The sequence below is a fragment of the Chrysemys picta genome, chromosome 10 (assembly GCF_011386835.1).
Source record: "Chrysemys picta bellii isolate R12L10 chromosome 10, ASM1138683v2, whole genome shotgun sequence".
Lineage (NCBI taxonomy): Eukaryota > Metazoa > Chordata > Testudines > Emydidae > Chrysemys > Chrysemys picta.
Genome location: NC_088800.1, coordinates 55,846,238 through 55,873,847, shown reverse-complemented (window position 1 = coordinate 55,873,847; position 27,610 = coordinate 55,846,238). Strand labels below are relative to the sequence as shown.

General features: G+C 64.8%; 1 protein-coding gene across 3 annotated transcripts; it reads right to left on the bottom strand.

Annotated features, from left to right (window-relative positions):
* Positions 1-1,476: 1,476 nt before the first annotated feature.
* Positions 1,477-27,610, bottom strand: RGS11 (regulator of G protein signaling 11). 3 transcript variants are annotated; one of them, XM_065559842.1, is made up of 17 exons: positions 27,452-27,610; positions 23,141-23,237; positions 21,480-21,530; positions 18,384-18,490; positions 16,981-17,032; positions 16,458-16,516; positions 15,859-15,935; positions 14,482-14,563; positions 10,970-11,038; positions 7,972-8,001; positions 7,115-7,176; positions 5,907-6,020; positions 5,280-5,395; positions 4,795-4,882; positions 3,531-3,669; positions 3,017-3,099; positions 1,477-2,628 (listed from the first exon to the last, which is right to left on the bottom strand). In XM_065559842.1, the coding sequence occupies exons 1-17, from the start codon at positions 27,521-27,523 to the stop codon at positions 2,502-2,504; spliced, it is 1,425 nt and encodes a 474-aa protein (XP_065415914.1). In that variant the 5' UTR covers positions 27,524-27,610; the 3' UTR covers positions 1,477-2,501. The 3 variants fall into 3 exon arrangements, with proteins under 3 accessions (XP_065415914.1, XP_005294477.2, XP_065415915.1); XM_005294420.4 differs by lacking the exon at positions 27,452-27,610 and adding an exon at positions 26,273-26,478; XM_065559843.1 differs by lacking the exon at positions 27,452-27,610 and adding an exon at positions 24,940-25,102.

Below are 27,610 nucleotides of genomic sequence, written 5' to 3'. Positions count from 1 at the left end.
CCCCGCCAGCAGTGGCAGCTGAATTCAGCCTGCACGGGCAGATGGCCAAGGCTGGGGAGCAGCCCTGACCTCCAGCTGCTATGAACTACTGGGTCTCCCGCGTTCGGGTGTTCATCCCCCTTTTCCTCGCCCCCAAGGGCTCTTTGTGCCCAACCCCTGTGCGCAGCGCTGCGGGAGGGGTCTGGTGGCAGGGGCCTGGGCTGGCATACAGCGGGCCCCAGGTTTCTGGATGGGGCTTGGCTGGCTTTGGTTAGATCTTTAGAAGGAACCCAGCGCCTGGCAGAAGGGTTACAATGCAAATGCTAATAACACTGAGCACTTAGACTGAGCAGCCAAACACAGCCATCCTGTGCACTGAGCCATTGCCTGGAAGTGCCATGCATGCTTCAGTGCCATGCAAACACCCAAGGAGTCGATGCAGCCACCTCTGGGGTGGAATGCAGCAGCAGCTGCTCAGACATAGCTTCCTCCCCCACATGCAGCAACGTCTCGCCCCTGCATTAAGACTCTTTGTGCGGCTGCAGGGCACCATTGGGGCCATGGTGATCCTGGCCAGGAGCCTGAGGTAACTCCTCAACTGCCCCCCGCTCTGAGATGTCCGTCCCCCCCCCCACCCCCCATAGGGTATCATGCTTTCAGTTCAGCCACTCCAGGGCTGGCAGAGCAGCTCAGCATCACTGCTGGGCTGCAGCCCCCCATCCCTCCCCGGGAGCTCACAGGACAGGGCGACAGTGCTGTTTCCCAAGGCCTCGCTGTGGTGCCCTTGCCCTGCGGTAACTGCCCCGTCACTCCCCAGCACAGGGTGCAGTGGGCAGGCACCACCCCTGGCAGGGCACATGGGTTCACTCAGGGCCAGGTGCCAGGGGGTGAGTAGGAACCCCAGTCACGCCCCCCTCTCACTCCGCGTCCATGGCAGTGCAGTCTGCTCTCAGGGGTGACACCGCTGCTGGGCTGGGCCCCTCCCCGGGCCAGGCCAGGCTGGCACAGCAGCCCATACGCCAAGGGCTAGGCCAGAGGATCCCAAAGGGCCACTGGGCCAAACAGGCCAGGGGAGATCCTCCCCAGTCCACCAGCCCCCAAAGCAGTCCAGGCCACATCTGGCTCCAGGTGCCAACTCTCTCCTGTCCCCTCCCTGGGGCAGGGCAGCAAGGTTCGAACTGACAGGGCCTTGACTCTAATACCAGGCCCAGCCCCTGTACCCTGAACTGCAGCGGGAATGCTGCCGGCGGGGGGGGGGGCATACAGGGGAGCAACCACTCACCAGGGGCCCTCTGCAGGAGGCACCAGGGCAGGGCAGGATGGCGCTGGCCAACACGACTGCTCTGTGGCCCCTGGCCAGGCTGTGCCCAGCCCCCTCCAGCTCAGGGTCCCACCCATCGCACCCCCTGGGCCGATTTCCATAAGGGCCAGGGCTTTGCTCACCCTTTCCCCTGGCACCGCCCCTCCATTGCCAGCCCCCAATGAGAGAGGCCAGGGTTGCCCATGAGTTGTCCTTTATTAGTGTCTTTGCTCAGTGCAGGACAGCTGGGCGGGGGGAGGGCAGCACCAGAGCAGGGTGCTCCTGGGGGGGTCGGGGTGCGGAGAAGGGGTGACCCTCAGGGAGGGGCTGCGCTCAGCCATGAACCCAGGGCTGGTACAGAGATCTTGGGCTGTGCCATGGGGCAGGCTCTGCCCCGCCCATCATTGCCCCAAGCCCCTGGTATTCATGTGCCAGCGAGCACGCCCCCCCCCCCCCCCCCGCCAGCCTGGCCCAGCCAGGAGTGGGCAGCTCAGTGAGGGGAGTCAGACCATGTGTGTCTTGGCCCGTTGCAGCCACTCGCCCCACAGAACTGCCGGGGCAGGGAGCTGGGGGTCACTCTAAGAGCTAAGGCAAAGGGAGCAGGAGCTGCCCCAGTGGTGCCGTGCGGGGCGCCCCATAGGGCTGGGCACATGGCCTCCTGGGGCATATGGCTTTATCCTTTAGTGTCAAGGGCTGCGGCTGCCCTGTGGGAGGAGGTGCGGGGGAGACCTGGAGGCTGAGCTGCTCTGCACTGGTATCTGAGCGCCCATCTCCCTGTGCCTGATGACGTGTGGGGCCCAGGGGGTGCTGCAGGCCGGGTCTGCCCCTGCCAGCGAGCCTGGGATTGCATTCATGCCAGTGGGTGAGAGCCCGCCCTGCATGTAGCTGGCCGCCCCATCTCTGCCGCTCCCCCACAGGGCCCAGCCCAGGGCAGTCGCCCTCCTTACCCAACTAGCCAACTGCAGCCGTTGAATGAGAACAGACCCCCCGGCTGGCCCACGCTACCCTGGCACTGCCTGGGTGGGGCAGGGCAGAGATGCGTCGTTGCCTCCAGAACACCCTGTCTGGGGGGCCTGATACCACAATGGTGGGCCGGGCTGGGGGAGAAACAGGTGTCCCATGGGGCCCAGCAGTTGCTGCCCCACTTCATCGAGCCCCTGCCCCCGTCAGTGCAGAACGCTCAGCCTGGGGCAGGTGGGGGTAGGGAGCAGGTGACGGGATCCTAGCTCTCCATGGGGACAGCGACCGCCTTGCTCTGATCCTCGACTTTCGCCTCAGGCTCCCCCGTGGGCAGCAGCAGTGCCGGGCTCGGGCTGGAGTGACGCTGCTTCCTCATGAATGGGAAAACCCTGCCAGAGAGAGCCACAGGTTAGTGCCCAAGGCGGGGGCAGTGCCCAGGGCAGGGGCAGCGCAGGGCAGAGTTAGCATCCAGAGCGGGGTTAGCTCCTGGACAGGGGCTATGTGGGGTGGGTTTGGGCTAGGAGTGGGGACAGCATGGGGTGGGGTTAGTGTCTGGGGCGAGATTAGCACCCAAGGGTGGGTTAGTGCCTGGGACAGGGGCAGCACTGAGTGAGCTTGGCACAAGGGGGAGGGGGCAGAGCCAAGTAGGGTTGGCATGGGGGGGTGGCTGGACCAGCTCTCCCCCAGCAAGCCCCTGGCCTCTCCCTTGCTAGCCTGCCCACCCCACAGGCCTAGGCTGGGCACCCCATGCCCGCTGGCTGCCCGGGCCCCACTCACCGTTTCTTGGTCTCCGGGGGCACGACGGCCTCTGCCAGCAGGCTGCGGTACAGCTCCGACTTGAGGAAGCGCGGGTACGAGTCCTGGGGGCAGCGCAAAGCGTGAGGGGGGGATGAGCCCCCAGCCGGCTCACACCCTAACCCCTGGCCAGCCCAACTACGGGCCTCCTCACTGCTCTTCTCCCTCCCTGTGATCAGCCCTCCCCACGCCCCCTCCGCCACTCCTCAGTGACCAGCCTGCCCCATGGCCCATCCCTCACTTCTCAAAGAGACCAGCCCCGTCCCCCGCTCCTCAGCCACTAGCCTGCCCCACACTGACCAGCTTGCCCTGGGAGAATGCCCTTCCCCCCGCCCATGCTGCCCACTCCAGGCGGTAAAGCTGCAGCCGAGTGCCCAGGGTTCACCCAGCCCTGTGGGTAACCTGGGGCAGCTGAAGCTGAGGGCGAGGAGGAGGCGCCAGTGCCCAGGCCAGCTGCAGGGGAGGGGCCGGTGTGGGGCAGGGCCCAGGCCCCCACCTTCTTCATCAGCATGTAGATATGCATCTGGGCATCGTCCATCACGTAGCGATGCGGCGTCTTGATGCCCTCCAGGGTCCTCTCCATGGTCTTGCTGTCGATGTTCACCCAGCGGGTAGCGCCGGGGGCCAGGAACTGCCTGGGGAGCAGGGCACACGCCCAGACTGAGCAGGGCTGGCTAGGGGCCATGCGGTGGTGCTCCTGGGCTCCCAGCAAGGGCACCACAGGGGCAATGGCTAGGGGGCTCCCCGTGCAGGTTCGAGGGGCAGAGGCCATGGACTCAGATCCCACCTGGGTCCCATCCACACAGCTCTGACCAGGGCATCGGCCAGGGCAGCTCAGGTTGGGGGTCGGCAGTTAGAGAGAAGTTGGAGGAGCCCCCTGTGGGTTCCCAGGTCCCCAAATCAGCCAAGGCCCTCCCGCCTCCCCATGTGCCCTGGGCCCCTCCTGCGCGTCTGGGACTGGCACCTCCCCCCAGCCTCTCCTGCCCATCTGGTACTGCCACATCTGCCCCCAAGCTCTCCGGCATGTCTAGGACTGGCACACACCCGCCTCCTCCAGCCTTTGCTGTGCATCTGGGACTGGCACATCTGCCCCCAGCTCTCCGGCACATCTGGGACTGGAATGCACCCCTCCCCCAGGAGGTGAGAGCCGTGCCAGCTCTCCAAACCATGCTCCACACAGTGCTCAGAGCCACAGGAAAGAGCTGCCCCGGGGACCCCGCTGTATTGGCCCATTGGGCCGTAGTACCTTGCAGAGGGGACCGTGCACCACCCCCCTCTGGCTGGGACCCACGCGTGGGGTCAAGTGGGAGACATGGTCGGGGGGCAGAGCACTCAGATAGATGGAGGTCCACAATGCAAGCACAGTGGGAGCACGTGCGGTGCGGGTGCGGTGGAGGTGAAGTGTGGGTGGCTCAGTGTGGTGGGGGACTGGGGGGGGGGGGCACCTCAGCCCGGTACGGCTGTTAGGAGGGCTCGGCACAGTGAGGTTGTGGTGGGGGCTTGGGACAGTGGGGGTGTGGCACGGTGGAGCTGTAGTGGGGGCTCTGCATGGTGGGGGTGTGGTGGGGGTGCGGCAGGGGTGTAGTGGAGGCTGGGAGCGGAGCATGGCGGGGGTGTGGTGAGGGCACGGCGCGGTGGGGGCTCGGCTCAGTGGGGATGCAGTGGTGGCACGGCACATTGGGGGTGTGGTGGGGGTTCGGTGCGCCGGGAACTCAGCATGGAGGGGGCAGGGTGCAGTGGGGGCACGGCTGGGCACTCACTGATAGATGGAGTCCACGATGTCGGCGATGCGGACCTGCTCCCCGTAGCGCAGCTCCTCACACGCCTCCCAGAAGCTCAAGTTCTCAGCTGGCGGGAGAGAGACGCTGTTGGCAGCGCAGAGCAGGGAGCAGCCCAGCCATGCGGCTCACACTCCAGCCAGGCCCCACAGGGCACAGGGGCCCGTGCATCGCTGGTGAGTAAGGGACGGGGAAGATATGACCCATGGGGGAGCCACGTGCAGAGGAGCCGTGTGAGGGAGGATCCCTGCCGGGCGCTCTGCTGCCGGCCGTGCCAGCCCCTGGACCCCTCTAAGCCCAGCAGGTACTGCAGCAGGGGCCCTCGGCATCCTGCACGTGCCAGCCCTTCGCCAGCCAACCCCGGCAAATGGCTCCTCCTGCCAGCAGGGCCCCGTTGGGCAGGAGGGAGAAGCCAGCCCCAGCCTGGCACCAGGGGCCAGGGCTGGCCGGGCAGGGGGGTCACTCACCACTGAACTCCTTCTTGAGGAACTCCAGCAGCTGCCTGCGGCCCAGCGTGTCGCCCAGCAGCTCACTGAAGCTGAAGCCCCAGCGCTCCACGCGCAGCTTGGTCGGTGTCGTCACCCTGCGGCGAGGGAGGAGAGATCATGGGGGCTCCTGCTGCCACTGACCCCCCACCCCCAGACAGGCTGGGGGAGCCCCAAGGAGCTCAGCCCTGTGCTGGGGCCCCAGCCCATCATCCTGAACCAGGCCCAAGCCTCCCCGTCTGGAGAGGCCCCACTAGGCCGGGTCTGGCAGCACCTCCAGGACCTTGCCGGCACATGGCAGCACCCAGGCTGGGCCGTGCAGTTTGGTCCCTGCCTGACATGGCGGCTTGGTTCCCTTCGTGCCCACAGCAATGTCCCCCGGTGGCATGGCAAGGTCTCCAAGCAGGCCCCCTGGGCCAGTGCCGATCAGTGACCCTCACCACAGCACATGGCACTGGGGCAACGACTGAGGGGCCCGGGAACCCAGTGCCCACTGCCTGAAGTGCACTGGCATCCTTCCTGCCCCTGCCAGCCCGTGCTGGGGAGGAACCAGCCGCAGGCTGGAGCCCCACACTGCAGCCTGTGATGCCCCCTGCCCCGGGCACTTACGTGGGGGCGTTCATGGCCCAGTACGTGGTGTCGTCCGTGATCCAGGGGTTACTGGGCAGGCAGCCAGACATGATGGGATCGTGGGGCACATACTGCTCGTTGAATTTGATGTACCTACCGAGGGAGGAGCGATGGTGAGCATGGCTGGGCTCTCCGCATGGCCTCCACCCAGCAGGCAGGTCTAGCGCGGGGCCTGGGAGCTGTGCCACGCAGCGCTGGGGAGCAGGAAGTGCTGCTGCTCTGTCCCACACGCCCTGCCAGTACCCCTCTACAGAGAGATGGACGAACAGAGTCTGATGCCTTGGCAGGCCCAGGAAGGGCCGCTCTTTGAGGGCGCGGGCACGCTCTCCCTCGCTGCCCGGGGGCTCTCTGGGAAGCACTTCCGGATGCCCAGTCTGCTGCTGGTTCCCAGCAAGTCCTAAGGATGGGGCAGGGCTCAGGGCCAGGGCTCCAGCCAGGCCTCGGGGCACGTGTCATGCTGCATAGATTCTCTCAAAGCCCTTCCCAGCCCCACAGCCCATTGCACCACTCTACATCAGCTCTGGCCATAGGGCCTGGCCCCAAGGCGATTCCTAGAGGGGCTCCCTGTTTCTGCAGGCACCATGTCACCCCCACAAGCAGCAGGGCAGGCAGGGCCAGGGGCCAGCGCAGAACCAGCTTGTGTCTGCAAGGCTCACACAAGCACCAGCTCGGGGTAGAGATGCCACCAGGCCACAGGAGGCTGCAGTGCAATGCTGAAATAAGGACGCTGCCACCTTTGGGGGCCGAGGGCTGGGATAGCAGGGGCTGCGGGTCAGGATTGAGGGGCACCAGCAGAGCTGGGGGTGGGGGAGCCCCAGGGCTGGGATAGCAGGGGTTGCGGGTCAGGATTGAGGGACACCGGCAGAGCTGGGGGTGGGGGGAGCCCTGGAATAAAAATCCCACTAGCTAACTCCAGTGGGGTTCTGGGCCTGGGATGCTAATATCCTAGTAGCGCCCCCTGCTGGAAAAGGGTGTCCCACAGGGTAGGTGCGACTCCCACTGGGAGCCATCAGCTGAGGGGGGGCCTGGCGCTATTAGGTGTGAGTGGAGCTGTCTGCACCCCCTCCCCCAGAGCCAGGGGCAGAGGCAGCTGCAGGGCGTTAGTCCTGTGCCCAGGGACCAGGATGGTAATGCCAGTGAGGCTCCCTGGGGCCCTCCCCAATCCCCACCTGGGGATGGCAACTTACCCCTCCAGGCAAATGGAGGACTTCACGCGGGTCCTGCCCATGGCCTTTCGGCAGCACTCGATCTGGGCGCGGGCGCAGGAGGGAGCAGAGAGGAGTGGGGTTCAGGGGAGAACAGCAGTGCCCGGCCAGCCCAAGACACAGGGCACAGACCCCAGAGGGGTAGGGGTTGCTCCGGCTGTTACCTACCCCCACCCCCGAGGCCATGGGGAAACAGTGAGAGCCTGAGCCAAGCCCTGGGTGGCTGAGGCCCAAACCTCCCCATTCCTCAGCCCTTTCTGGACAGATTTAGCAGCTTCCCCTGCTTCTGGCAGGGCGGGATACAGGGCACAGCCACGGGCATGGTCTCTCCACTCTGCCCATGCCCATCAGCCCTGGCACGGCAGACATAGTCCCATGCAGTAGTACTGGCACAGCCATCGCTGTGGAGTTTCCAGCAGGGTCACGATCATGTCAGAAAACCCGCAGGCCTGGCTGGGCGAGCCACAGGCCATCAGCAGCCTCCCCTCCACCTGGCTCCCCGCAGGCCTGGCTGGGCGAGCCACTGGCCATCAGCAGCCTCCCCTCCACCCGGCTCCCCGCAGGCCTGGCTGGGGGAGCCACTGGCCATCAGCAGCCTCCCCTCCACCCGGCTCCCCGCAGGCCTGGCTGGGGGAGCCACAGGCCATCAGCAGCCTCCCCTCCACCCGGCTCCCCGCAGGCCTGGCTGGGGGAGCCACTGGCCATCAGCAGCCTCCCCTCCACCCGGCTCCCTTAGCTCAGTGTGGGGCCCTGCACAGTCCCCGAGCCAAGGCCCTGCGGAGCAGCCTGCCCACCCACTGCCCAGGGTGCGGCTGGGCCAGCACCAGCCCCACACTCACCTCCCGCTTGTAGTAATCCGTGTTCTCGGGCTGAAAGAGACCGACAGAGGAGCGTGAGCGCCCAGCCGAGCCCCCGGACAGCCCCTGCTGCGAGCCAAGAGCTCGGCTGTGCCAGCCCTGCCCAGAGGGGGTTCACCCCAGCATCTCAGGGCTCGGCTGCTAGCCCGCCTCGAACCATGCCAACCTCATGCCCATGGCGCTCCCAGCTGCAGCCCAGCCCTGTGACTCACAGCTGTGTCCAACAGCCCAGCCAGACTGTGCCATGGTTGCTGGGCAGGCTCTGTAGGGCACTTTGCTCTGCCCACTGGGGCAGCCACACTGCATGGGGCCACCCCACCCCAGCTGGGCCAGGGCCAGAGCCCTGGGGGAACAGCAGCTGGATTCCTGCCCCTCATGCTCCCGGGGGGAGAAGGGAAAGCAGCGAGCTGCTCAGCCATGAACCCAACGCCAGGGTGACAGGCACCTGCAAATGCCCCCAGCACACAATGGGTACCCAGCCCCCAGCAGGCAGTGCCTCACTGCACAGGAGAGGAGGGGTCAGGCACTAGCACTGGCACAGAGCTGCCTGGCATCATCCCAGGCAGGTGTCCAGGAGAGCGGGGAGCCAGGCAGCCAAGGGACAGTGTCTCCGCAGGATGCAAGGCCTGTGGAGGGGGACACCCTGGCATGCCAGGCCATGTAGCCACCAGCTGGGCCAGAAAGGATGGCGTGACTGCAAGGTGCCCGCTGAGAGGACGCTGCGCCCTGCAGTGTGACTGCCAGCACAAACCCAAGAGCTGCAGCCCCCGGCGCTGCCCAGCCCCATGCCCGTGGTGGGGGATGGGGATCCGGGATGGCCCAGAGCCCTGTTCCAGCCACTGGAGAGCACTGCCCCTTCCCCCACGGCTGCCTTCCACCCCACCCAGGGGGCACAGTCACCAGCCCAGCCTGCGCTCACACGTCGGTAAATGGGGGAGCCTGTGCCCTGCTCTAACTGGGCGCCCCCCAGCCCTGTGCAGCCCGGCCCATCGCACAGGCCCATCGTGGGCAGCTCTGGGTTAGGGACACTTACTTGGACAGAAGACGCGGCACGAGACAGGAGAAGAGAAGAGAAACAAAGCCCAGCGGTTAGTAAGGAGCCGGCAGGACAGACGGACAGGAGAGGAGAGGAGCCCCCGGGGGCTGCGTTAGTGACACCATGACACACAGAATGGGGCACCCAGTAGCTGCTGAGTGACAAGCCCCGCCCCCCCCTCCCGAGGCCAGCCGTGGCTCCAACGGCACTCAGCCCCTATCCCAGGGCTGGCTTGGCTAGAGGCCAGGCCCACGGCTCACTGCAGCAAGGGCTCTGACCAGGGGCTGACCCGCGGGCGAGGCCGGGAACTCCATGCTGAGGACTCAGTGCCCATGGGGCAGCCACTGGGACCCTTTGTGCCTCTCGGCACCTGCTGACTGCTCCCCCAGGACTGTGGCTGGCTCTTCTGCCAGGGCCCTGTCCCATTACAGTGGCAGCTCTCTGTGGCGGTGAGGGGAGGGTGCCCAGAGCTGGCAGGCATCGGGCAGGTCACGCTAGGACAGACAGCCCAGGAGCATCAGGCCCAGCCTGTCACCCAATGCAGCCGGCATGGCCAGGGAGTGGCTGGCTGGGGCAGGCGCTGGCAGAGCAGATTTGTATCCACTGGACAGCCTGGCAGTGGTGGGGAGGGACCTGTCCCAATGGTGTGCGGGGAGCCTCAGGGCCAGAGGGGTGGCGGGGCGGACACTAGGTGTAAGCTACGGGGGTTGGGGAAGGCCTGGCCCTCAGGGCTCTTGTCTCCCCAGCAGATCTGCAGGGCCCGGCCCATTGAGGATTCCCAATGGTTAGCAGTGCTGGGGGATTAGCGAGCAGGTGGTCCACACAGCGGGGAGGAGGGACTCCACACACAGGGAGGGGAGAGATCAGAGACGTGGTGGGGAACAGCTGGGAAAGAGATGTTAATACGCCTGGGGACTAATCCCAAGCTGACCCGGCGATGCCGAGTGGGCCAGGGTGAGAGCAGCAGTGACCCGACTGGGGCTGGGCACAGAGAGGATCATGCCCTGGGGCAGGGGGCACTGCCCCCTGGGGGCTCAGGTGCACCCACAGCTGCCAGCAGGCCGAGGCGACACTGAGGGGCATGCTGAGGACAGGAGAGCCAGCATCGCCTCCCCCCCACTCTGGGTTAGGAGAATGGCTGCGCGCTGCTCTCGTGCTCCGGGGCTGCAGCCGGTTGCTGCACCAGTCAGCGGGGAGAGTTGTCCCCCCAGGCACAATTGTAATCTGGGTTTCTTTGCTTTCTCTGAAGCATCAGAGATGGGTTCCAGCTGGGGACGGGCCAGCGGGCTCAGGGTGGGACAGATAACCCTCCGTCCTTGTCACCTGGCCGCTGTGCTCTAGGTCTGGCTGATCCCCAGATGGGGGGAGAGAGGGCAGGAAGGAATTTCCCCCAGCGCAGATTGGGAGGGACTTTGGTGGGTTTCCAGCATGGGGCCCATCTGGGCACGTCTCACGTAACCAATTCTCAGGCACTGGTGCACCGTGGTCCCGCTGACGAGAGCTGACGTCCCTGGCCGGGGTAGCTGGGTGAAAGGTCTGGACTGGGTGGTCTAATGGGCCCTTCTGGCCTTGAGCTGTGTGAACCTCTGAGTGTGAGGAGCGGCCCGTGGGCTCTGGGAGGCTCCCAGACCTGGCTCCACATCTGTCCCACATGGCTGTGGGACTCCGCCGGGCCAGGCTAAGGGAGCACACGGGAGCCCAAGGGAAGCAGCCCTGGCTGTGCCGGTCTGTACCTAGTCGGACTGGGAAGAGCTAAGCAGCCTTGCAGACAGGCCCGACAGCAGCCTGTGGCAGTCTGCTGGGAGCCCTGTGCCCCTGAACAAGTGCCCTGGCAAATGGGCAGTGGGGAACAGCCATGGGCTGGCCCCAGAGCAGGGTGTGGCTGGCACAAAGCTCCTGTCCCAGCAGGAGGGAGAGAGGTGCACACCCTGGCAGGACACTCACCAGCTGCACCCGGCTGATGTGGCAATTCCTCCGCTCTGGCCCATGCTCCATCACGTTCAGGGCTCCCGGCTGCCAGAGGAGAGAAAATGAGGTCAGGGCCCCATTGACTGCCCCCCGGCATCACCCCTCCCCATGCCTCCTCGCCCAAAGCCGCACTAGCTGGGCATTGGCCACCAGGACACTTGTGCACAGAGCCTACCTCGGCTCTGAGACCCTGGCACAGGGAGAGCCAATCTACCTAGATCCGACCTTGTGGGACCGGTACAGCGCCCGGGGGTCGGCACACTGACACCAACCTAACCTGCACCTCAGGGAGCTGCAGCAGGGGCTGACGGGGCCCGAGGGGCTACGCGGGGGCTCTAGAGCTGGGGGATGCTGTGTGACGGGGTGAGCTGGGGAGCCTATCAGGCTGCAAATGGTCTACTAGGTGTGGGGGGAAAGGACTGGGGGCTGTCGCTTGGGGGGCAGTTCACACGACACTGGGTGTGGCCTGAAGAACAGGCCCCTCTTGGCCACCCCTTAGCACTTTCCGTGCCGCCCTCAGGGCTCCCAGGGGCAGAGGGCCCCACGCCCAGGTCCCCGGAGCCCATGTGGCTACACATGCCCTCTGCACTACAGGCAGCTCTCTTCTCCACCTGCTCCCCATGGGCCCAGGTACCAGAGTCACCCCAGAGCAGGGTCTTTGTGCTGCCAAGCAGGGAATCAGAGCCAGCCTCTGTCTGGAGAGGGAGTAGCCCAGGCTAAGCATGCTGGGATAATCCTGCCATGGTCCAAGAGTTCCCTGCCGGGAAAGGGGCTGGAAAGCTCCAGGTCTTGTCCAGTCAGACCCGCAGCAGCCAGCAAACACGCAGCCTGATTTTCAACAGTGCCCCCAGGCTGGGGCGCCCCCTGGGGCCGGACGGGCACCTCGAGCAGGGCTCCCCAGTCTGGGGCCTGGGCTCCCCTGGCAGGCGTGGCCACGGAGGGCAGAGCGGGGAGCAGGGCACAGCCAGACACACATGGCAGCAGGCCCAGCACCCTCTGATTCAGCCCAGTTCCCCAGGGTGGTAACTGTCCATCACAGAAAGAGCCCCTCAGGGTGCCAGCTGCCAGCTGCAGCTTGGTCTCCATGGAACCCTGGGGGGCTGCAGCCTGGGCCTGGTCCCGCAGTCCCGAGGGCACTAACTATCGCGGAGTTAGCGCTCCCTGCATGTGGGACGTGTTCAGACGACTGGTGGCCTTGGGCATGGGGTGCTGCTGCCCCAATGCCGGACTCTGCCCCAATATCCTCCAAACAGCCATGCGCACCCCTTACTTCCCCTCACCCGGCCCTTCCAGCAGGGAAGACCTGGGCGCAGGGCAGAACAGCAATCCAGCCGCAGTGCCCTGCCCCTGAGCTGGGAGATCCCCCAGGGACAGCGAGGTCCCGTCTGCCTGCCCAGCCCCCATAGCAGCAGGCGGCGACTGGCATTAGGCTAAAGGGAAGGCAGAGGATTTAACGCCAGCTGTTATGGCCTGCTCCCGTGAGCCAGCGCTAATGTGCTGAGTGCTGCCTGCACCCGTCCCCTGGGAGAGCGCGCCAGGCCGGGCATGGGGGCAGCTGGCCTGGGGGGTTGAGAGGGGAGCTGCGCTCCTGGGCAGAGCTTCTGGGAGCTGGCACAGGGCTGTGTGTGCCCCGCTGTGCTGCATGGCCCGGGGAGAGGAGACCCACCTCCCGCGGAGCAGAGCTCCGTAGGGGAGCGGGATTAGCCCTGGGAGCCAGCTGGCATGGAGTGGGAGGAGCAGCCCCAGCTTCTCGGCCATTGAGGGCTCTCTTCCCTGTGCCAGCCCTCAGCTACTGCCTATGCCCTGGCAAGTTGCAGCCTCATCACACTAAGATACAGGGGTTGAGCCCTGCTGGGGGAGGGACAGCCACCCCCTTCCAGGGCTCTGTGGTACCAGGCTTGGTGCCCCTCAGAGCATTGGAGGGCTGCCCAGAAAGCCAGTGCCCTCTGGTGGGCGGGGGGGTGGGGTGTGATACACTCCTAGCTGGGGCAGTCGCTGCCAGCAGGCGGCACCAGGGCAGGCGGATGGCCTCCAGGCTCATCACTCACTGCCTGTAGCCAGCGCCTGACCCTGTGGGGGTGGGGGAAGATGGAGGAGGCACCTCCCCACCCATGCATCCAGCTGGCGTGGCTCAACGGGGGTGCTGCCCGCAGGGTCCAGGGGCCTTGGCCTGACCAGGAGAGAGGTGCCTTCAGCCCAATAGGAGCAGGCTGGGACTGTGGGGCTGCAGGCGGCTCGCACCAGGGGGAAGCTAGCAGCAGTTTGGGGAGGGGCTATGCTGGCTGGCAGGAGGCAGTCGCAGCCGTCGCACTGACCAGCCCCACAGCTAAGCAGCCCCTCAGCTAGAGGCCCTGCCAGGGAGGCCTCAGTGGGCCCTTGAGCTGCCAGCACAGGCAATGATGGGACAGCCCCCTGCCCCTCCAGGCGGGCGCCACAGGGCCCATGTCTCAGCCAGGCCGACTCCGACAGGCTGGGGGGCGCCAGGGTACCTGAGAATTCCCCCTCCCTGCCCAGCCTCTGCAGATGTTTGCCCTCAGGTCTGCTATGGCCCAGCTCCTTTCCCTGCAGGGGACACGTGGGGTTCATGCCCAGCACTGATGGCTCTCAGGGCGGCAGTGCCAGTGAGGCAGGTGTGGTGTGCCTGTCCCATAGCTGGCGAAGGGGCTGGAATGCAGCCGTCACCCCACCACACAAGGCTGGCTATGCCCCACCTTTGGGGTGTTGCCCTGCCAGCACGTCTCACCCCGCTCCACCCAACCAGCATGCCCCACTCCACCCCCTGATCCACTTTGGGGTCCTGCACGACCCCCTGCTCCGCCCTGTGGGTCCCGCCCCATCCTGGGGGTCTCACCTTGCCAGCGCGCCCTGCTCCTGCCCTGCTCCATCCCAGGGGCTTTGCCTCACCAGCATGACCCACCCCATCTTCTGGTCTGCCTTGGGGTCCCACCCCACCCCTGTTCTGCCCTAGGGGTCCCGCCCTGCCCCACCACCACTCCAGGGGTCCTGCCCACACACCCTGCCCCTCCCCAACCCAGGGGGTCCCGCCCTGCCCCACCCTGGAGGTTCTGCTCCACCGCCCTGTTCTGCTCTTAGGGTCCTGCCCCGCCGACGCACCTCGCCCCGCCCCACCCCACCACACACAGGGATCCTGCCCTGCTGGCACGCCTCACCCCGCCCCACCCTGGGGGTCCTGCCCCACTGGCAAGCCTCACCCCACCCCACCCACCAGGGGTCCCGCCCTGCTGGCATGCCTTACCCCGCGCCACCCCGGGGGTCCTGCCCACCATCCTACCCCAGGGGTCCCATCCCGCTCGTGCACCTTGCCCCTCCCCCACCAGGGATCCCACCCTGTCAGCTCTCCTCATCCCACCTCATGGGTCCTCCTGTCACCCTCAGGGCTCCCCAGCAGCCCCACCAAGGCATTCCCCCTCCCGCTACGAGGGGCCCCAGGGCTCTGGGCCGGTGGCAGGCTCCCAGCATGCTCTTACCGGGGGCCTGTTGACCAGCCAGTAGGCCTGCTCCTGGCAGTCTATGACAATACGATCCCCTTTCCGTCGCTGCTTGGCTGCCCTGTCAATAGAAGGGTAGCATCAGAGCACGGCGTTGCTGGGGGCAGCCGCTCACACCAGCCCCTCAGCCAGCGCAGACGGGTCCTGGCGCCTCCCAGGAGAGGGGATCACACTAGGCCTAGGCCTTCCCCCACGTGGGGCAATGGAAGCTCCAGGCCCTGCCTCGCCCAAAGGGGTGCCTGCAGTGCCCGCACTCACGTCCAGTGCTTGAACGCACCTGCCTGGCTCCATAATTGTCCTGCTGAGATTGGCAGCTCCCTCGGCCTTCCTCCCAAACGCCACACTCAGGCAGAGCCACCCTGAGCTCCAGTGCTCGGACACCCCAGTCCCTGCTTCGCTCAGCCAATCTGTGGTTGTGGTTGGCTGGGTAGGTCGGGCACTGACCTGGGCGACAACCCCCTACCGCTGGCCCTGCTCCCAGGCACCAGGGCAGAAACACAGCAGCCTCTGTGAGCAGCCACTCCCAGCACCTGCCCCAGGAGGTGGTGGGAAGGAGCTGGCCAGGCTATGAGCAGCCGCCCGCCGGGACTCAGGCCTTTCCAGTCTGTCGGGCAGTCCCTGCGGCAGTCACTCGCCAGTGCCTGTCCGGAAGGACCCTGGATCTCCCGCCCCACTGTGCTGGGCTCATTCTCAGCACTCAGCAACGGCTTTGTGTCCAGGCCCCATGGGCTCCCTGGCGGAAGTGCCCCGGGGAAGCTGGGAAGGGTGGGAGGCAGTTTGAAAGGGTGGATCAACAGGGAAACCATTAACAATGCAACCACTGGAATTCAGATCATCCGTGCGTCACAGCGACGCAGCTCACCTGGGCCGGATTCCCTTGGGCCTGCGCCCTGCTCGGCCATTCACGCTAGGGCAAAGCGGGTGTGAGACGATCCGCTCAGAGGGTAGGTGGGCACTGGTGCCAATGACTGCCCAAGGTACTGGGTGACTGGCCCGTGGGCTCAGGCTGCCAGCAGGCACAGGCACACAGCTTGGCATTGGTGCTCATGGTTCTGTTTGAAACTGTATGGGCTGGGGAGTAGCCCATGATTTTGGGAGGCCACGCTGGGATGGGCCTGGGTGTCAGTGAGTGCCAAGCCCCCGACCCATACAGCGCCCCCTACAGGTCACTTTGCAGCCTGACTCTGCAGGAGAGGGCAAATTTGCAGCACGGTCTGTGGTCACGGGTCATCGAATTGTCATAGCCCTGGGCATACTGATGCCAGCTGTGCCAACATGGATGGGCAAAGCACTGCTTGAGCCTGTCCCCCCAGCCATGCTGCAGTGCTGGGGTTTGGCCTACTGGAGGGGACTCACCGGAGCTGCTCCCGCGCCTGCATCACCACAAAATCCCAGGTATGGTTGATCCTCTTGTGCAGCAGGTTGTAGTTATCCTAAAGCGAGTGTAAAAGGCAGTCAGTCGGGTGGCCTTTCCCCCACAGGGCTCCCCCAGACCCAACCCATACCAAGCAGGGGTGTGGGGCTCCCCACCCCAAATTCAAAGGGCTCTCCAGCGCTGCCTCTGCCTGCAGCTTCCTGAGCTCGCCAGGACTCCCGATCCATTGACTCTCCACATCTGCTCCCTGACCCTGTCTACAGCCCCCTGCTGTCCCATCCTGGGCTTCTCCCCCCAGCTCCACCAATGCCCCTGCCTTAATCCCAACCCCCTATATTTCAGACATGGGCTTGCGCTAAACAGAGACTCAGAAGTGGCTCAGATGAGACAAATGTCCACTACGGGCTAAGCTAAGATCCCTCAAACTCATGACACTTGTGACCTGAAGAGGGTTCGGATTTGCAGCCATCTCCCCTGGGTGGACGCTCAGTGCCCTGCCCCCCACTCCCAGCACTGCACCCTGCCCCCCATCCCCGTGCCCTGCAGGGCTGTGATGGGCTGCAATGGGCAGAGCTCATACCTTCTCGTGGTCTATCAGGTCGCCCTGCTTGCGGATGTTCTTCTTTGCCAGGTAGATTGCTGCAGTGAAGAAGAGGGGCTGTGTCAGGGTGGGGAGCCCAAAGCCACGCAGCCTGGGCCTGGCACTGCCTCAGCTTTGATCTCTCAGAAGGAGTCATGCTAATGGGCACCCGTTCCCCTTTGCTCATGCCCCCCCAGGGAAGACCCTTTCCTCTCTGCACTAGGATGACATCAGGGAGGGTCAGGAGCTTGCCCATGCCTTCAGGGCCAGGATCACAAGGCAGGACACCAGGCCTCCAGCTCTGGGCTCTGGCTGCGTCTCCCACAGCTGGGGCTCTGGGGAACAAGAGCCAAACACAGCATGTACCAATGGGGGGAGGGAGGGCGGGCACTGGCTCGGGGAACCGCAGGGACCAGGGACACCATGCTGGGACGGGGCCTTTCCCGCTCACATGGCAGCTGGCAGCCTGCGCCCCAGAGCCGCATTTCCGGCAGATAGGGGGTGAGCAAGAGAGGACACCCACCGTAATCCAGCTCTGTGGCTGGCCACTTGGAGCTTGTCCAGAAATAAGGAGTCTGTGGAGAGACAGAGACAGACGCTGAGCGGGAGCTGTGAGGGTGGGTTGCTGGCCCTGGCCCCACTGGGGAAGGAGCTGTGCCAGGACTCACTGCGCTGGGGGTGGGTCTGGTAATGGGCCAGATCAACACCGCCACTCCTGGGGAAACTGCGGGAAAGCTCCAGGCCAGAGATGCCGGAGCAGATGCCCTCAGCGCAGCCCCTCTCCACGGGCTGGGCTTCTCTGGCCACAGCTACAGGACACAACCCAGCCAGTTGGGTGGAGCCTGGTGAGCCCCAGCCGCACAGCCTGTCTGCTTGCGGGCAGAGCACTGCAGACTTCCCTGCATGCCCGCCAGCCTGCCTCTGGGGACCCATCCCACAGCACTCGGAAGCAGTGCATCCTGGGAGATTTCAGAAGGTGCCTGTTCATATTCACTTGGCACCCTGGCAACCTGCCTCTTCCCTTTGCCAAAGGGGTCTCTGCCATGCCGCGAGACTCTCCCTCCACAGCTGCTCCTACAGTTTCCCCAGCCCTGGCCATCTGCAGGGGTACAGTGGAGCAGTGCAGGGTGCTGCCTGTCCAGTCCCCAAAAGGCCGGAACCAGCCCTAAAGTTGGGGTCTCGCTTCCTCAGTACGCGCATTGAAGGGTGTTAGTGCCAGGGTGAGCCGTGCTGGGCTCTCTCAAACCATATGACAAGGGCTCTGCAGCCGATGAGCATGGAGCTGCCGCACATCATGCCCCTCAGGCTGGTCCTCTCCAAAGGGCACTCACCTGGGCTGGGCCCCTTTAAACTCCCTGTCCCCAGCCCTGCAGGGAGTGCGCCCTCCTGGGTGCTGGGGCGTGATGGCCCTCACTGGCCAGGAAGAGGCTGCTGCTGCTGCTGGACAGGGCTCGGGCAGTGCTCCCCAGGGCGAGGACAGAGCCTGGGCAGAAGGTGGCACGTCCCACACGAGGGTGGCAGGGAGCCCGCAGCCGGGTGGCTCACTCACCCTGTACATGGCCCTGTCCAGCGAGCGTTGACCCGCTAGTATGATAAAGGAGAAGGGCCAGGCAGGCTGGGCGGGTGCTGGATTCAGTCATAGAGCAGAGTGCCCATGCTGCTCTGAGCCCCAGGCTCCGGGCAGGACCCTTTAGGCGGGTAACATTAGCCTGATACCGTACCCTGCAGGGACGGTGCAATGGGCACGTACTGGCTGCCAACCACAGTGTCTGCAGGGCCTGTCCTTGCCATGGCTCAGTATGTCGGGGGCATCAAGAAATCTAGAGCGAGCTTCACGGGGACAGGCCTACCTGGAACCTGTAGAGGGAGTGGGCTCAGAGGCCCAGCCCGGGCCCCTCGCCAGCCCCGCTCCAGCACCAGGCCTACCTGGAATCTGTAGGGGGAGTCATCGGCCCGGAGCACCAGGCTGCGGGGGTCCTTCAGGGGGTAGATGTAGCCGTGCTTCACAAGGAGGTTGCCGAGGTGCAGGGACTCTGCAGGAGAGAGCGTAAGCGGGGGCTGGGAGAGGAGAGGGCAGCTCCCTTCTGACCCGCGCTGGGCCTGCTCCTCCCGCCTGCACTAGAGTCTCTTCCAGCCCCATGTGGTGCCTCAGTTTCCCTGAAATCCCTCTTCAGGTGTGTAGCGAAACCCGGGCATGCCGCTGGCTCAAGTGCCCCCATGTCACCGGGGCTCAGTAGTATTTAGCCAGCATTGCTCTGCAGGGCTCCTCACAGCCATTGCAGGGAGGAGCCCCACACCCCAGGTGAGGATTGGAGGCATAGCCTCTTCCCTGACCTCTCAGCTGCTCACAGGATCAGGGCCGAGCATGGGAGAGAGGATGGAATGATGGCATCTGAACATGCCGAGCTGCAGGCCGGTTCCCCGGGGCCCAGAAGAGCAGATGGGACGTGCCTGCACCAGGGCTGCTGCCATCCTGAGGGGCCCAGCCTGGCGCAGAGCCCACAGCACGACCCAGCAAGAGCCCATCACGACTCAGCCCCAGCCCCGGCACATCCCCCAAGGTGGGGACAGAGCTTTCAGTCCCTAACATCAGCCAGCGGAGCATGTCCCAGGGACAGGTGGACCTCTAGGCCCATGGCCCTGCTCCACCCAGAGCCATGCAACGGGGGGTGCAGTGGGGAAGACGGGCAGAGCCCAGCACGGGATCAGGACAAGAGGGAAGGGCAAGAATGGGGCAAAGACACAAAGATGAGAGCAGCAGGTTCCAAGCAGAGGAATAAAGGAGGGTCCCTGCTTTCCCAGAGCAAGAGAACGCAGCCCCTCCCCATGGCGTTCACGCCAATCCCCTCCAGAAAACCCCGGGGAGGGGGTGTTCCCTGCCCAGGAATGCCTGGTCCGAGTGCTCCCCGCCCATGGCGAGTGCCAGCTGCACCAGGCCCACCCACAGGTGTGGCAGGGGCCACCCAGCCGAGTATGGCCAGGGCAAGGACTCGCAGGTAGCGGAGTGCACAGCATTCACAGTGGCCGGAGCCATTCAGGGGCAGCGTCCAGCGTCGTAGATGTGGTGGTGACTGGCCCCAGCTGGGTCCTGGTGCTGGGAGCACAGAACACTCACAGGGCAGCCCAGATGGGGGCTCTGCAACTGCTGGCTCTCCCCTGCCGCGAGCTGTGCCCAGGCCACAGCCCAGGCCGCATGTGTCCCACTCAGCTCTCTGCATATCACTGCACCTGGCCCAGCCCCAAAGCAGGGCAGCTGGGAGCTCTGACCCCAGCTGGCTGGGCAGCTGCCTGGTGGTGCAGCCATGAGGATGTGAACCTTGCCTGCGGACATGGGGCGTGCCTGGCCCCCCGAGAGCCAGACCAACCCAGAACCATCTCCCCCTGGCCAGGCTGCTCTGGCAGGGGTGGGGAGGCTGGAGTACAGGGGGGCGGGGGCTGGGAACGCAGAACAGGACTTCCCTTGGGGGGCAGGGTTGGCTTTAGGGGAGAGCGGGGCCCTAGGAACGCTGGGGGGTCAGATACAGCCTGCCGGGGAGCTGGCCGGAAACTGTCAGCACTGGCAGCTCTCGGCTGGGGGCCAAGGTGCTGAGTGGCCCATTTCCATTAGCTCCTATCCCTGTCCCTGCGACAGCGCATGCCTGGTTGGGGACAAAGGGGGCCTCCCTCTGGGCACCAGGACCCCAGCACTGTCTACCCTCCCTCCCTGCCTCCAGGCCCAGAGCCCAGCTCACCGCCGCGTGGGCTCACCCTCTGCCCCTGCGCCGTGGGGAAGGAGGGAACACAAACCCGGCTGGCTGCTCCCATCCCACTGAGTAGGCAAAGCCAGGCAGCACACAGAGGTCAGGGGACATCAAACCCCACTGGGCCTGCTGTGCCCCCACCCCACTGGTAAGCCAGCTGCCTTCAGTGGGCAGCAGGCCCTGGCTATGTCTGCTGGGCTAGCGGCCAGGTGGTCTGAGGTGTTTAAATCACTTGGGCCAGATCCTTTCTTTGCTGGGCAATCTCTCCCTGCCGCTGCGGCCCTGGGACTGCAGACGGGGATTCGTAGCACCCGCTCCCTCCTCAGAGCTGGAGCCAGCCCCAGGCTCCGATCGGCAGCCCCCAGCCACAGTTCTCTTGGAGGGGGGCGGACTGCCAGGCCAGGGCGACACTGAGGGGGAGATGCTGCCCATGGCGGCAGTAAAACAGGCCCCACACACCGCGCTGGCGGGGACGGTTCTGTGCCCTCAATACCAGGCTGGAGACGGAGATACGTATCCCAGTGGGGTGGAGGGTATATCTTGGCCTGGACATGCCTGCCTCACTGCTGCACTGCACACGGCAGGCAGCCACCTTACCCCACCCCTGAAGTGGCTGCAGTTTAAGTCCAATGAGCGTTACTGGGCATCTCTCTCTCACTCCACTTTTAGGTCAATGTGGCCGCAGCTAAGCAGTCCCAGAGGCTCTGAGGATTGGCACCAGGGACATGGTCCTGCAGGCAGGCTGGGCCAGGCTGGCCATGGGAGCCATATCGCCCCACAGCACCCTGACTTTGGTGGCTCATTCTTGGCCTTCACGCTGGGTGAACTGCACCTCTGCACCCGCTGCATTGCAGCCCCTTCCCTGCGCTGTGGGACTCAGACCCGGCAGCAGCAGCCCAGAGAGCTGCCCACTCCACAGGCTCCAGGAGAGGCCTGGCTGGGCCCGCCCTGGAGCAGGTTAATGCTAGACCTAGCGAGGCTCATTCCCATGCCTGCTGCGCCCCTGGCAGCAGACCAGGCTCCATGGGGAGAAGAGGGGAGTGGCTTGGGCAAGCATCCTGATGAGGCAGCCTGGTGATACAGGGGCCAGATTGGGGCTTGGAATTGCCTTGGCCCAGCAGGGGAGTGGGCAGAGCTCATGTCTACGGGTCCTGCAAACCAAGTGAGCTGGTCTCATCTGCCCCCTGCCCCCTGCAGGACTATGGTCTCCGAATACCTGTCCTGTGGGGGCGGGGGGCCTGACACCCAAGGCACAGTGCCTCTCAGGGCGGGGGACACTCACCCTCCTCAGAGATGGCGTACTTCTGGATGAGCCACTCCACGATGTCGTTACCTGGGGGACAGGAGCGCCAGGCATTACAGGGTGAGCTGTCAGACAGGAGACTAGGCGGGCTGGCGTCCCTGCCCTGGGCCAGCCCAGCTGGGCGGGGACCGGTGCAGGCACAGCCAGGCACTATCATGCAGGAGGTAAGGGGTGCCCAGCCCGGAGGCGTGGGGGGCGGGAGCTGCGAGCACAGGGGACAGCGAGTCAGAAGTGAGGGGCATTGACACAATCTTCACATCTGTGTATAAAGGTGACACAGGCATGGGGCAGGGGCAAGGAGGCTACGAGGGGGCAAGCCCAGGGGGTGAGGTGGGGTGGGACAGGGGCGGTGATGCAGTAGTGGGGCAGGGATCGGGGCAGGGGGATGGCAAAGGGGGTAAGGTAAGGGCACAGCTGAGGGAGTAATGCAAGCGTGTGTGGGCAGGCCAAGGGGGTAACATGGGGGCAGAGCAGGGTCATAGCTGCGGGACTGATACATGGGTGGGGACAGGGAGTAACACAGGGGTGAGAGGATGTCAGGACCAGGGGGACGGTGGTGATGCAGGGATGGGGCAGTCAGGGCCGAGAGGTGATGCGGGGCTCACAGGAGGTCAGGGCCAAGGGAGTGACGGGGCGTGAGGAAGGGGGTCGTGGCCAGGGGCTGATGTGGGGGTGGGGCAGTCAGGGCCAGGTAGGGGTGGGGAAGGGCTGCTGGCCTCCTTGTCCCTGCCTGTGCGGGACCCCACCCAGTCCCAGCCACTCTGCTCTGTGCCTGCCAGACGAGCAGCAGTGAGCACACCAGGGCCTAGCCCGGCCACAGAGCCAACTCCCCACTCAGCCCTCTGCCTACAACAGGCTGCCTGGGAGCCTCCAACCCCCAGGGCTGCTCCTTGGGGCCTGGGCTCTCAGGTCCAGAGTGCAGCTGAGTGGGCTGGGAGCAGCCACACACTGTGCACACCCCCACCATGCATGCTGTGTGAGCTCACAGCGACCACCACACACAAAGTGTGTGCACCCCCACCATGCACAGCGTGTGCCCACAGTGATCACCACACAGTGCGCACCCCCTGACCATTCACGCAGTGTGTGCTCACAGTGATCACCACACACACACACACACACCACACACATTGTGTACACACCAATGGGTAGCCCCCAGACAGTGCTTGAACACACGCACACTGTGCACTTACAGCGACAAGCGCATGCCATAGTGCTTGCACACTCCACACACATCACACAACCTCCCCTCCCCAATGACCCATGCCTCACACAGTATGCAATCACATCAACCCCCCGACCCCACACACACTCAGAGCCCTTGCCCAGAGGATGGCAGCGGGGGGAGCTGCAGTGCAAGACACACTCATTACACTAGCACTCCTGCACACTCACGGGAAGTCCCAGAGCTGCTCTATGCTCTCAGATCCAGAGCACAGTGCACACGCACAGTGAGCAACGGCAGTCTCCCCACCGAGTCACCACTGCCTGGATCTGACTGGCTCAGGCCGGGCTGTACAGCCCTGAGGGGCGAGTGAGTGGAGGGGATGGCGCGGCTGGAGGGGCAGGTGACTGACAGCCCTGGGGGCATGAGAGCCACATGCAGGGAGGGGGCAGGCAGGAAGCCTGGCAGCACTCACCGGTCATGGCGTGTGGGATCACCGTTATCAGCAGGCGCTGGTTTCTCATCTTGATGCCCATGTCGGGATCCTGCATGCTTACGATCACGCGCTCCATCTGGGGAAAGAGCAGCGGAAACGCTGGCTTGGGGACAGTAGACTACCCTGCCTCCACGCTCAGCATGGGATCGGCCAGCAAACCGCGAGCGTTCCAGCCCCTCTGCCCGCGGGCAGGGCAAGGCAGAGACAAGAGGGGAATGTGGGGCCCTGTGGGCAGCACAATTCAGATCGGACAAATACCGGGGGATGCACAACGGAGGGAATAACCTGAGCTGCTCCCAGTGACCTGCAGACCCCGGCCTGTGCATTGGCTCAGGGAAATAATCCTGGCATCGCTGAGGGCAACTCCATGGAGAAAAAACCAAACCAGGGGCACGGGGCATGGGATGGGGAAGGATGCAGGGAGCATTGTAATGTCTGTACATAAATCAGTGATGCAGCCTCGTCCCGACACTGTGTAAGGCACCGGCCCCACAGCTCAACACAGGCAGAGCTCCAGGGGTGCAGAGAAGGGCGATGAAAAGGATCAGAGGCTGGGGAAAGCAAGGAGCAATTGAAACGACTGGGATTGTTCCTTTGGAGAGGGGATGGGTCAGAGTCTGTTACCCTGTCCTCTATCAAATACTGACTGCTCTAGAGATGGTAGATTGGGAGCGTCTCTTCTCCCGGTCTCGTAACACAAGGGAAATTCAATGCCACTGAAAGGGAACAAATCCAACAATGATCAAAGGAAATGTTCCTCACACAACACAGCCTGTGGCACTCACTGCCACAAGATGCTATTGAGGCCAAAAGCTCTGTAGGATTCCAACAGGCACTGGGTGTTTCTCTGGGTAACAGGACCCTCCAGGGTTATAACAAGACAGACTAAAATAACTGAGAGGTTTGGCAGAGCTACAACCCCTCCTGCTTCTGGGCAGGAGCCACTCGCCATTGGGGTCAGGAGGAGACTTTCCCAGGGGCGGGCTAGCCCAGAATTCCCTGCTGGGGGTTCTTTCATCTCTTGGGAGCAGCTGACCCTGCCCAAGGAGACTGCACGGGACGGGGCCTGCTCCATGCAGCCAGGCTGCTCCTTCCACAAGTCAGGCAAAAAGCTCCAGTGGTGCCAAGTGAATACAGACTGGCCGACCTCAGGTAGGCACAGACTGTGACCCAGGGACTCTTGGCAGATGGCACCAGGGGAACATAGGGGTTTACAGGGATCCCAGGGGTTGATATATGTAAAATAGGTCACAGGGTGGCATGGAAGTCTCTACCAAGAACCCACTGACCTCTAAAGCGGGGTTTGCTGCGACCCCCTTGGAAAATATTTCAGGCTGTGACACCCCACTCCATACCATGCCACCCTTATTTCTGCGTTGCTGCTGGTGGCAGCGCTGCCTTCAGGGGCTGCTCATGCCAGGGGACGCTCAGAGGGCTGAAGCATGCCTATCACGAACCTGCCGAGGGCCAGTGGGCACTGTGTAGGCTGGGAGGGGAGGGCATGTGTTGTCCATGGCTGGTGGAGTCGGGGAGCTGAGCCCTGGCTCGCACAGACAAGACTTCTTCATGCTCAGGGCAGGTGACAGCGAGGTGCCTCACAGCCCTGGGTACCCCCAGGAAGCATCACACAGACCAGCTCAGAGCCTGTGCAGACACTGCCCGAACCCCAAGGACCCCAAACCTCGGGCAGGCAGACAGACACTGGCCCTCGGGCTGTGCTGTGCGGACACTGCCTGACCCCTAGCGACCCCCTCGGCCTGTGCTGTGTGGACACTGACCTTCGGCCAAGCCCCACGCAGGATTTGTGTTTTCAGCAGCAATCCAGCTCCCATTGGATTCCCGGCTGCCACCAGCACGGGCTGGGGGAGTGTGTTGGGGTGGCACTTTCCGAGTGTCCCTGCTCCACTGTGCTGCTAGCCAGCAGAAATAACAATCTCCCTCCCTGGAAATAATTCCTGCCCTGCTTTGAGGGGGACAAAATAAACACACAACCCAGGCTACAGAGTACATGGGGACAGGCAGCCCTACCCCAGCCCATGGGAACAGAGGAGCAGATGGGATGCAATCCGGTTTTGAACTGGACTGAACAAACCCTCATTAAGGCAATGCAGGGCCCTGGGCACAGTCCGGGGGTGCCCCCCCGACCATGCTGTGACCCCACTCTCCCTTGGGATGGCAGCCGAGGTCAGAGCTAAGATGAATGGGCAGGTCCCAGCTCTTAGAGCTGTTATTTCAGGCTCTCTGCAGACTCAGACAGGCAGCACTTGCCTCATCTTTTCAAGCTTTTCTTGTATCCACGAGGGCTGAAGATCTCATTTTTTGCTGAGAGCTGGTGGGATCCCAAGGCTCCAAGAGCAGGACTCCAGCCTGGGCTATAGTGCCTGGGCCTCAATCCCGGCTTTTTACCAGCTCGGGGACCTGGAGCTGGGTTTTTTGAGGCTGCCACTGTGGTCCCAGAACCTGAGCATTTATTAGAGACCCGGCAATGGCTCGGGGCTGCTGAGAGAACTTGGAAGAGGGGGCCCAATTGCAAGACCTTGTCCAACAGGGAGGGGAAGCAAAACAGAGGCAGGCGCTGCCCTGGCATCCGGGGGGGGGGGGGGCGGGGGCGGGGGCGGCAGGACAGAGGCAGGCGCTGCCCTGGCATCCCGGGGGGGGGGGGGGCGGGGGCGGCAGGACAGAGGCAGGCGCTGCCCTGGCATCCCGGGGCGGGGGGACGGCAGGACAGAGGCAGGGCGCTGCCTGGCATCCCGGGGGACGGGACGGGACAGGACAGCAGGACAGAGGCAGGGCGCTGCCCTGGCATCTGGGGGTGGGAGGGGGACGGCAGGACAGAGGCAGGGCACCCGCTGCCCCGGCAGTACTAGCCCGAGGGGACCGGCCGGGTGTGCGGGACACTGAGCCCCACTGCCCAGGCGGCCGGGAGGGCAGGACAGTACCCGGGTACCCGACCCCGCCCGGCTGTCTGCAGACTCGGGCACACGTTGCAGTTCGGGGGCCGGGCCTGGGCACCGCGGGGCTCCCCGGCTGCAGAGGGGCCGGGGCAGCCCCGGGGGGCCGAGCCTGAGGGTCCCGGGGCGGGCCCGGCTCCGCGCCCCGCGCTCCGCTCACCTTGGCCAGGCCGGGCATCTGCAGACGGCGCAGGGCGGCGATGGTCATGGCCGGGCGGGCTCCGGGGCGGCTCTGCAGGCATCGGCATCGGCATCGGGCCTCTCTGCTGCCCCCGCCGGCCGCCAGCCCGCCCGGAGCCCGCCGCGCTTAACCCCCTCGACCCCGCTGCCCTGCACCGCCTTCGAGCTCCTCCCCCCCTCGAGCCTCTCCCCTTCCTAGTGCCCCCAGACCCTATCCCATCCCCTCGCACCTCCGCCTTCCCGAGCCCCTCCGCTCCGCCCCGCCCCCGCCGGCATCGACCAGCCCCGCCCCGCTGCCCCCGACCCCCACCCCTGCTCCACCCCATCCCATTCCCTCGGCCCCTGCCCCCAAGCCCCCACACTCCTCCCTCCCCCAAGCTCCTGCTCCCCTTCCTACTGCCCTGCCTCTGTGCCCCCTCCTACTGCAGCCCTGGACCCCCCCAGCACCCCTCCCTACTGCAGCCCTGGACTGCCTCCCTCTCCCACCCTGTCAGGACCCCTCAATCCCACAGCCCCCTGCTCTCCCTCACACACCCAGTCCTGTCCAGAGTATTTATTTACCCTCTGTATGACCTAGTCTGGCCTGCCTAGGGTTAGTCCCCTGCAGGGAGTGAAATAAACTGCCTGGAAGTGGCATAATCCAACCCTGCCAGGGGGCTGGCACCCAGACAGGGCTGGTGGGGCAAGGAGGATGCAGCCAGCAAAGCAGGTGTGGGAGCTGGTTCCCGGGCACTCTGCACTGGGGTACATCCACCCCCACAGCCATCTCCCCCAGATGGTGCCATCTCTGGGCAAAGGGTCCAGGCAGGGAGTCAGCCAGAGGATTCAGAGGGCCTGGGGCAAAGCAATTTCAGGGGCCCCTTCCCTAAAAAAAAACTTGCAATACTATATTCTTGTGGGGGTCCCTGTGGGGCCCAGGGCAAATTGCCCCACTTGCTCCCCCCCCCCGGGCAGCCCTGAGTCAGCCAATCTCCACTCCATTCATGGGGGTCTGGCTGGGCCAGCCCCTGGAGTTCCAGGAGGGTTGCTGGTCTACTCACAGGATCCTCTGCTCTGAGCCCAGGGAGCCTATCTCCACTGGGACCCCTGAGCCTAGCCATTGCCCCAGAGATGCAGGGTGTGGGCCCTCCAGCCCTGTTCCCACCAGGCTGCTACGCACCCCTGCACCTTGGCAGGCTGGCCCCGTGTCCCAGCTGGCAGGGCAGTGAGGTAGCTCTGACCCACACCCCATGGCAGAGCCCGATAGCTGTAGTAGCTTCTCTCAGTGAGGGAGGGATGGTCCTTAATCCCACGGTGCCTGGCACTGGGACCTGGCTTT

What these genes read in the sequence shown, in the direction of transcription:
- RGS11 (XM_065559842.1), bottom strand. Translation starts at nt 27,523, where the DNA reads ATGGGGTGTGGGTCAGAGCTACCTCACTGCCCTGCCAGCTGGGACACG. An exon ending in TCCTCCATTTGCCTGGAGGG is followed by an intron (nt 6,021 to 7,114) that starts GTAAGTTGCCAT and finishes CTCCCTCGGTAG; the next exon opens with GTACATCAAATTCAACGAGC. An exon ending in CCCCCGGAGACCAAGAAACG is followed by an intron (nt 2,629 to 3,016) that starts GTGAGTGGGGCC and finishes TCTCTCTGGCAG; the next exon opens with GGTTTTCCCATTCATGAGGA.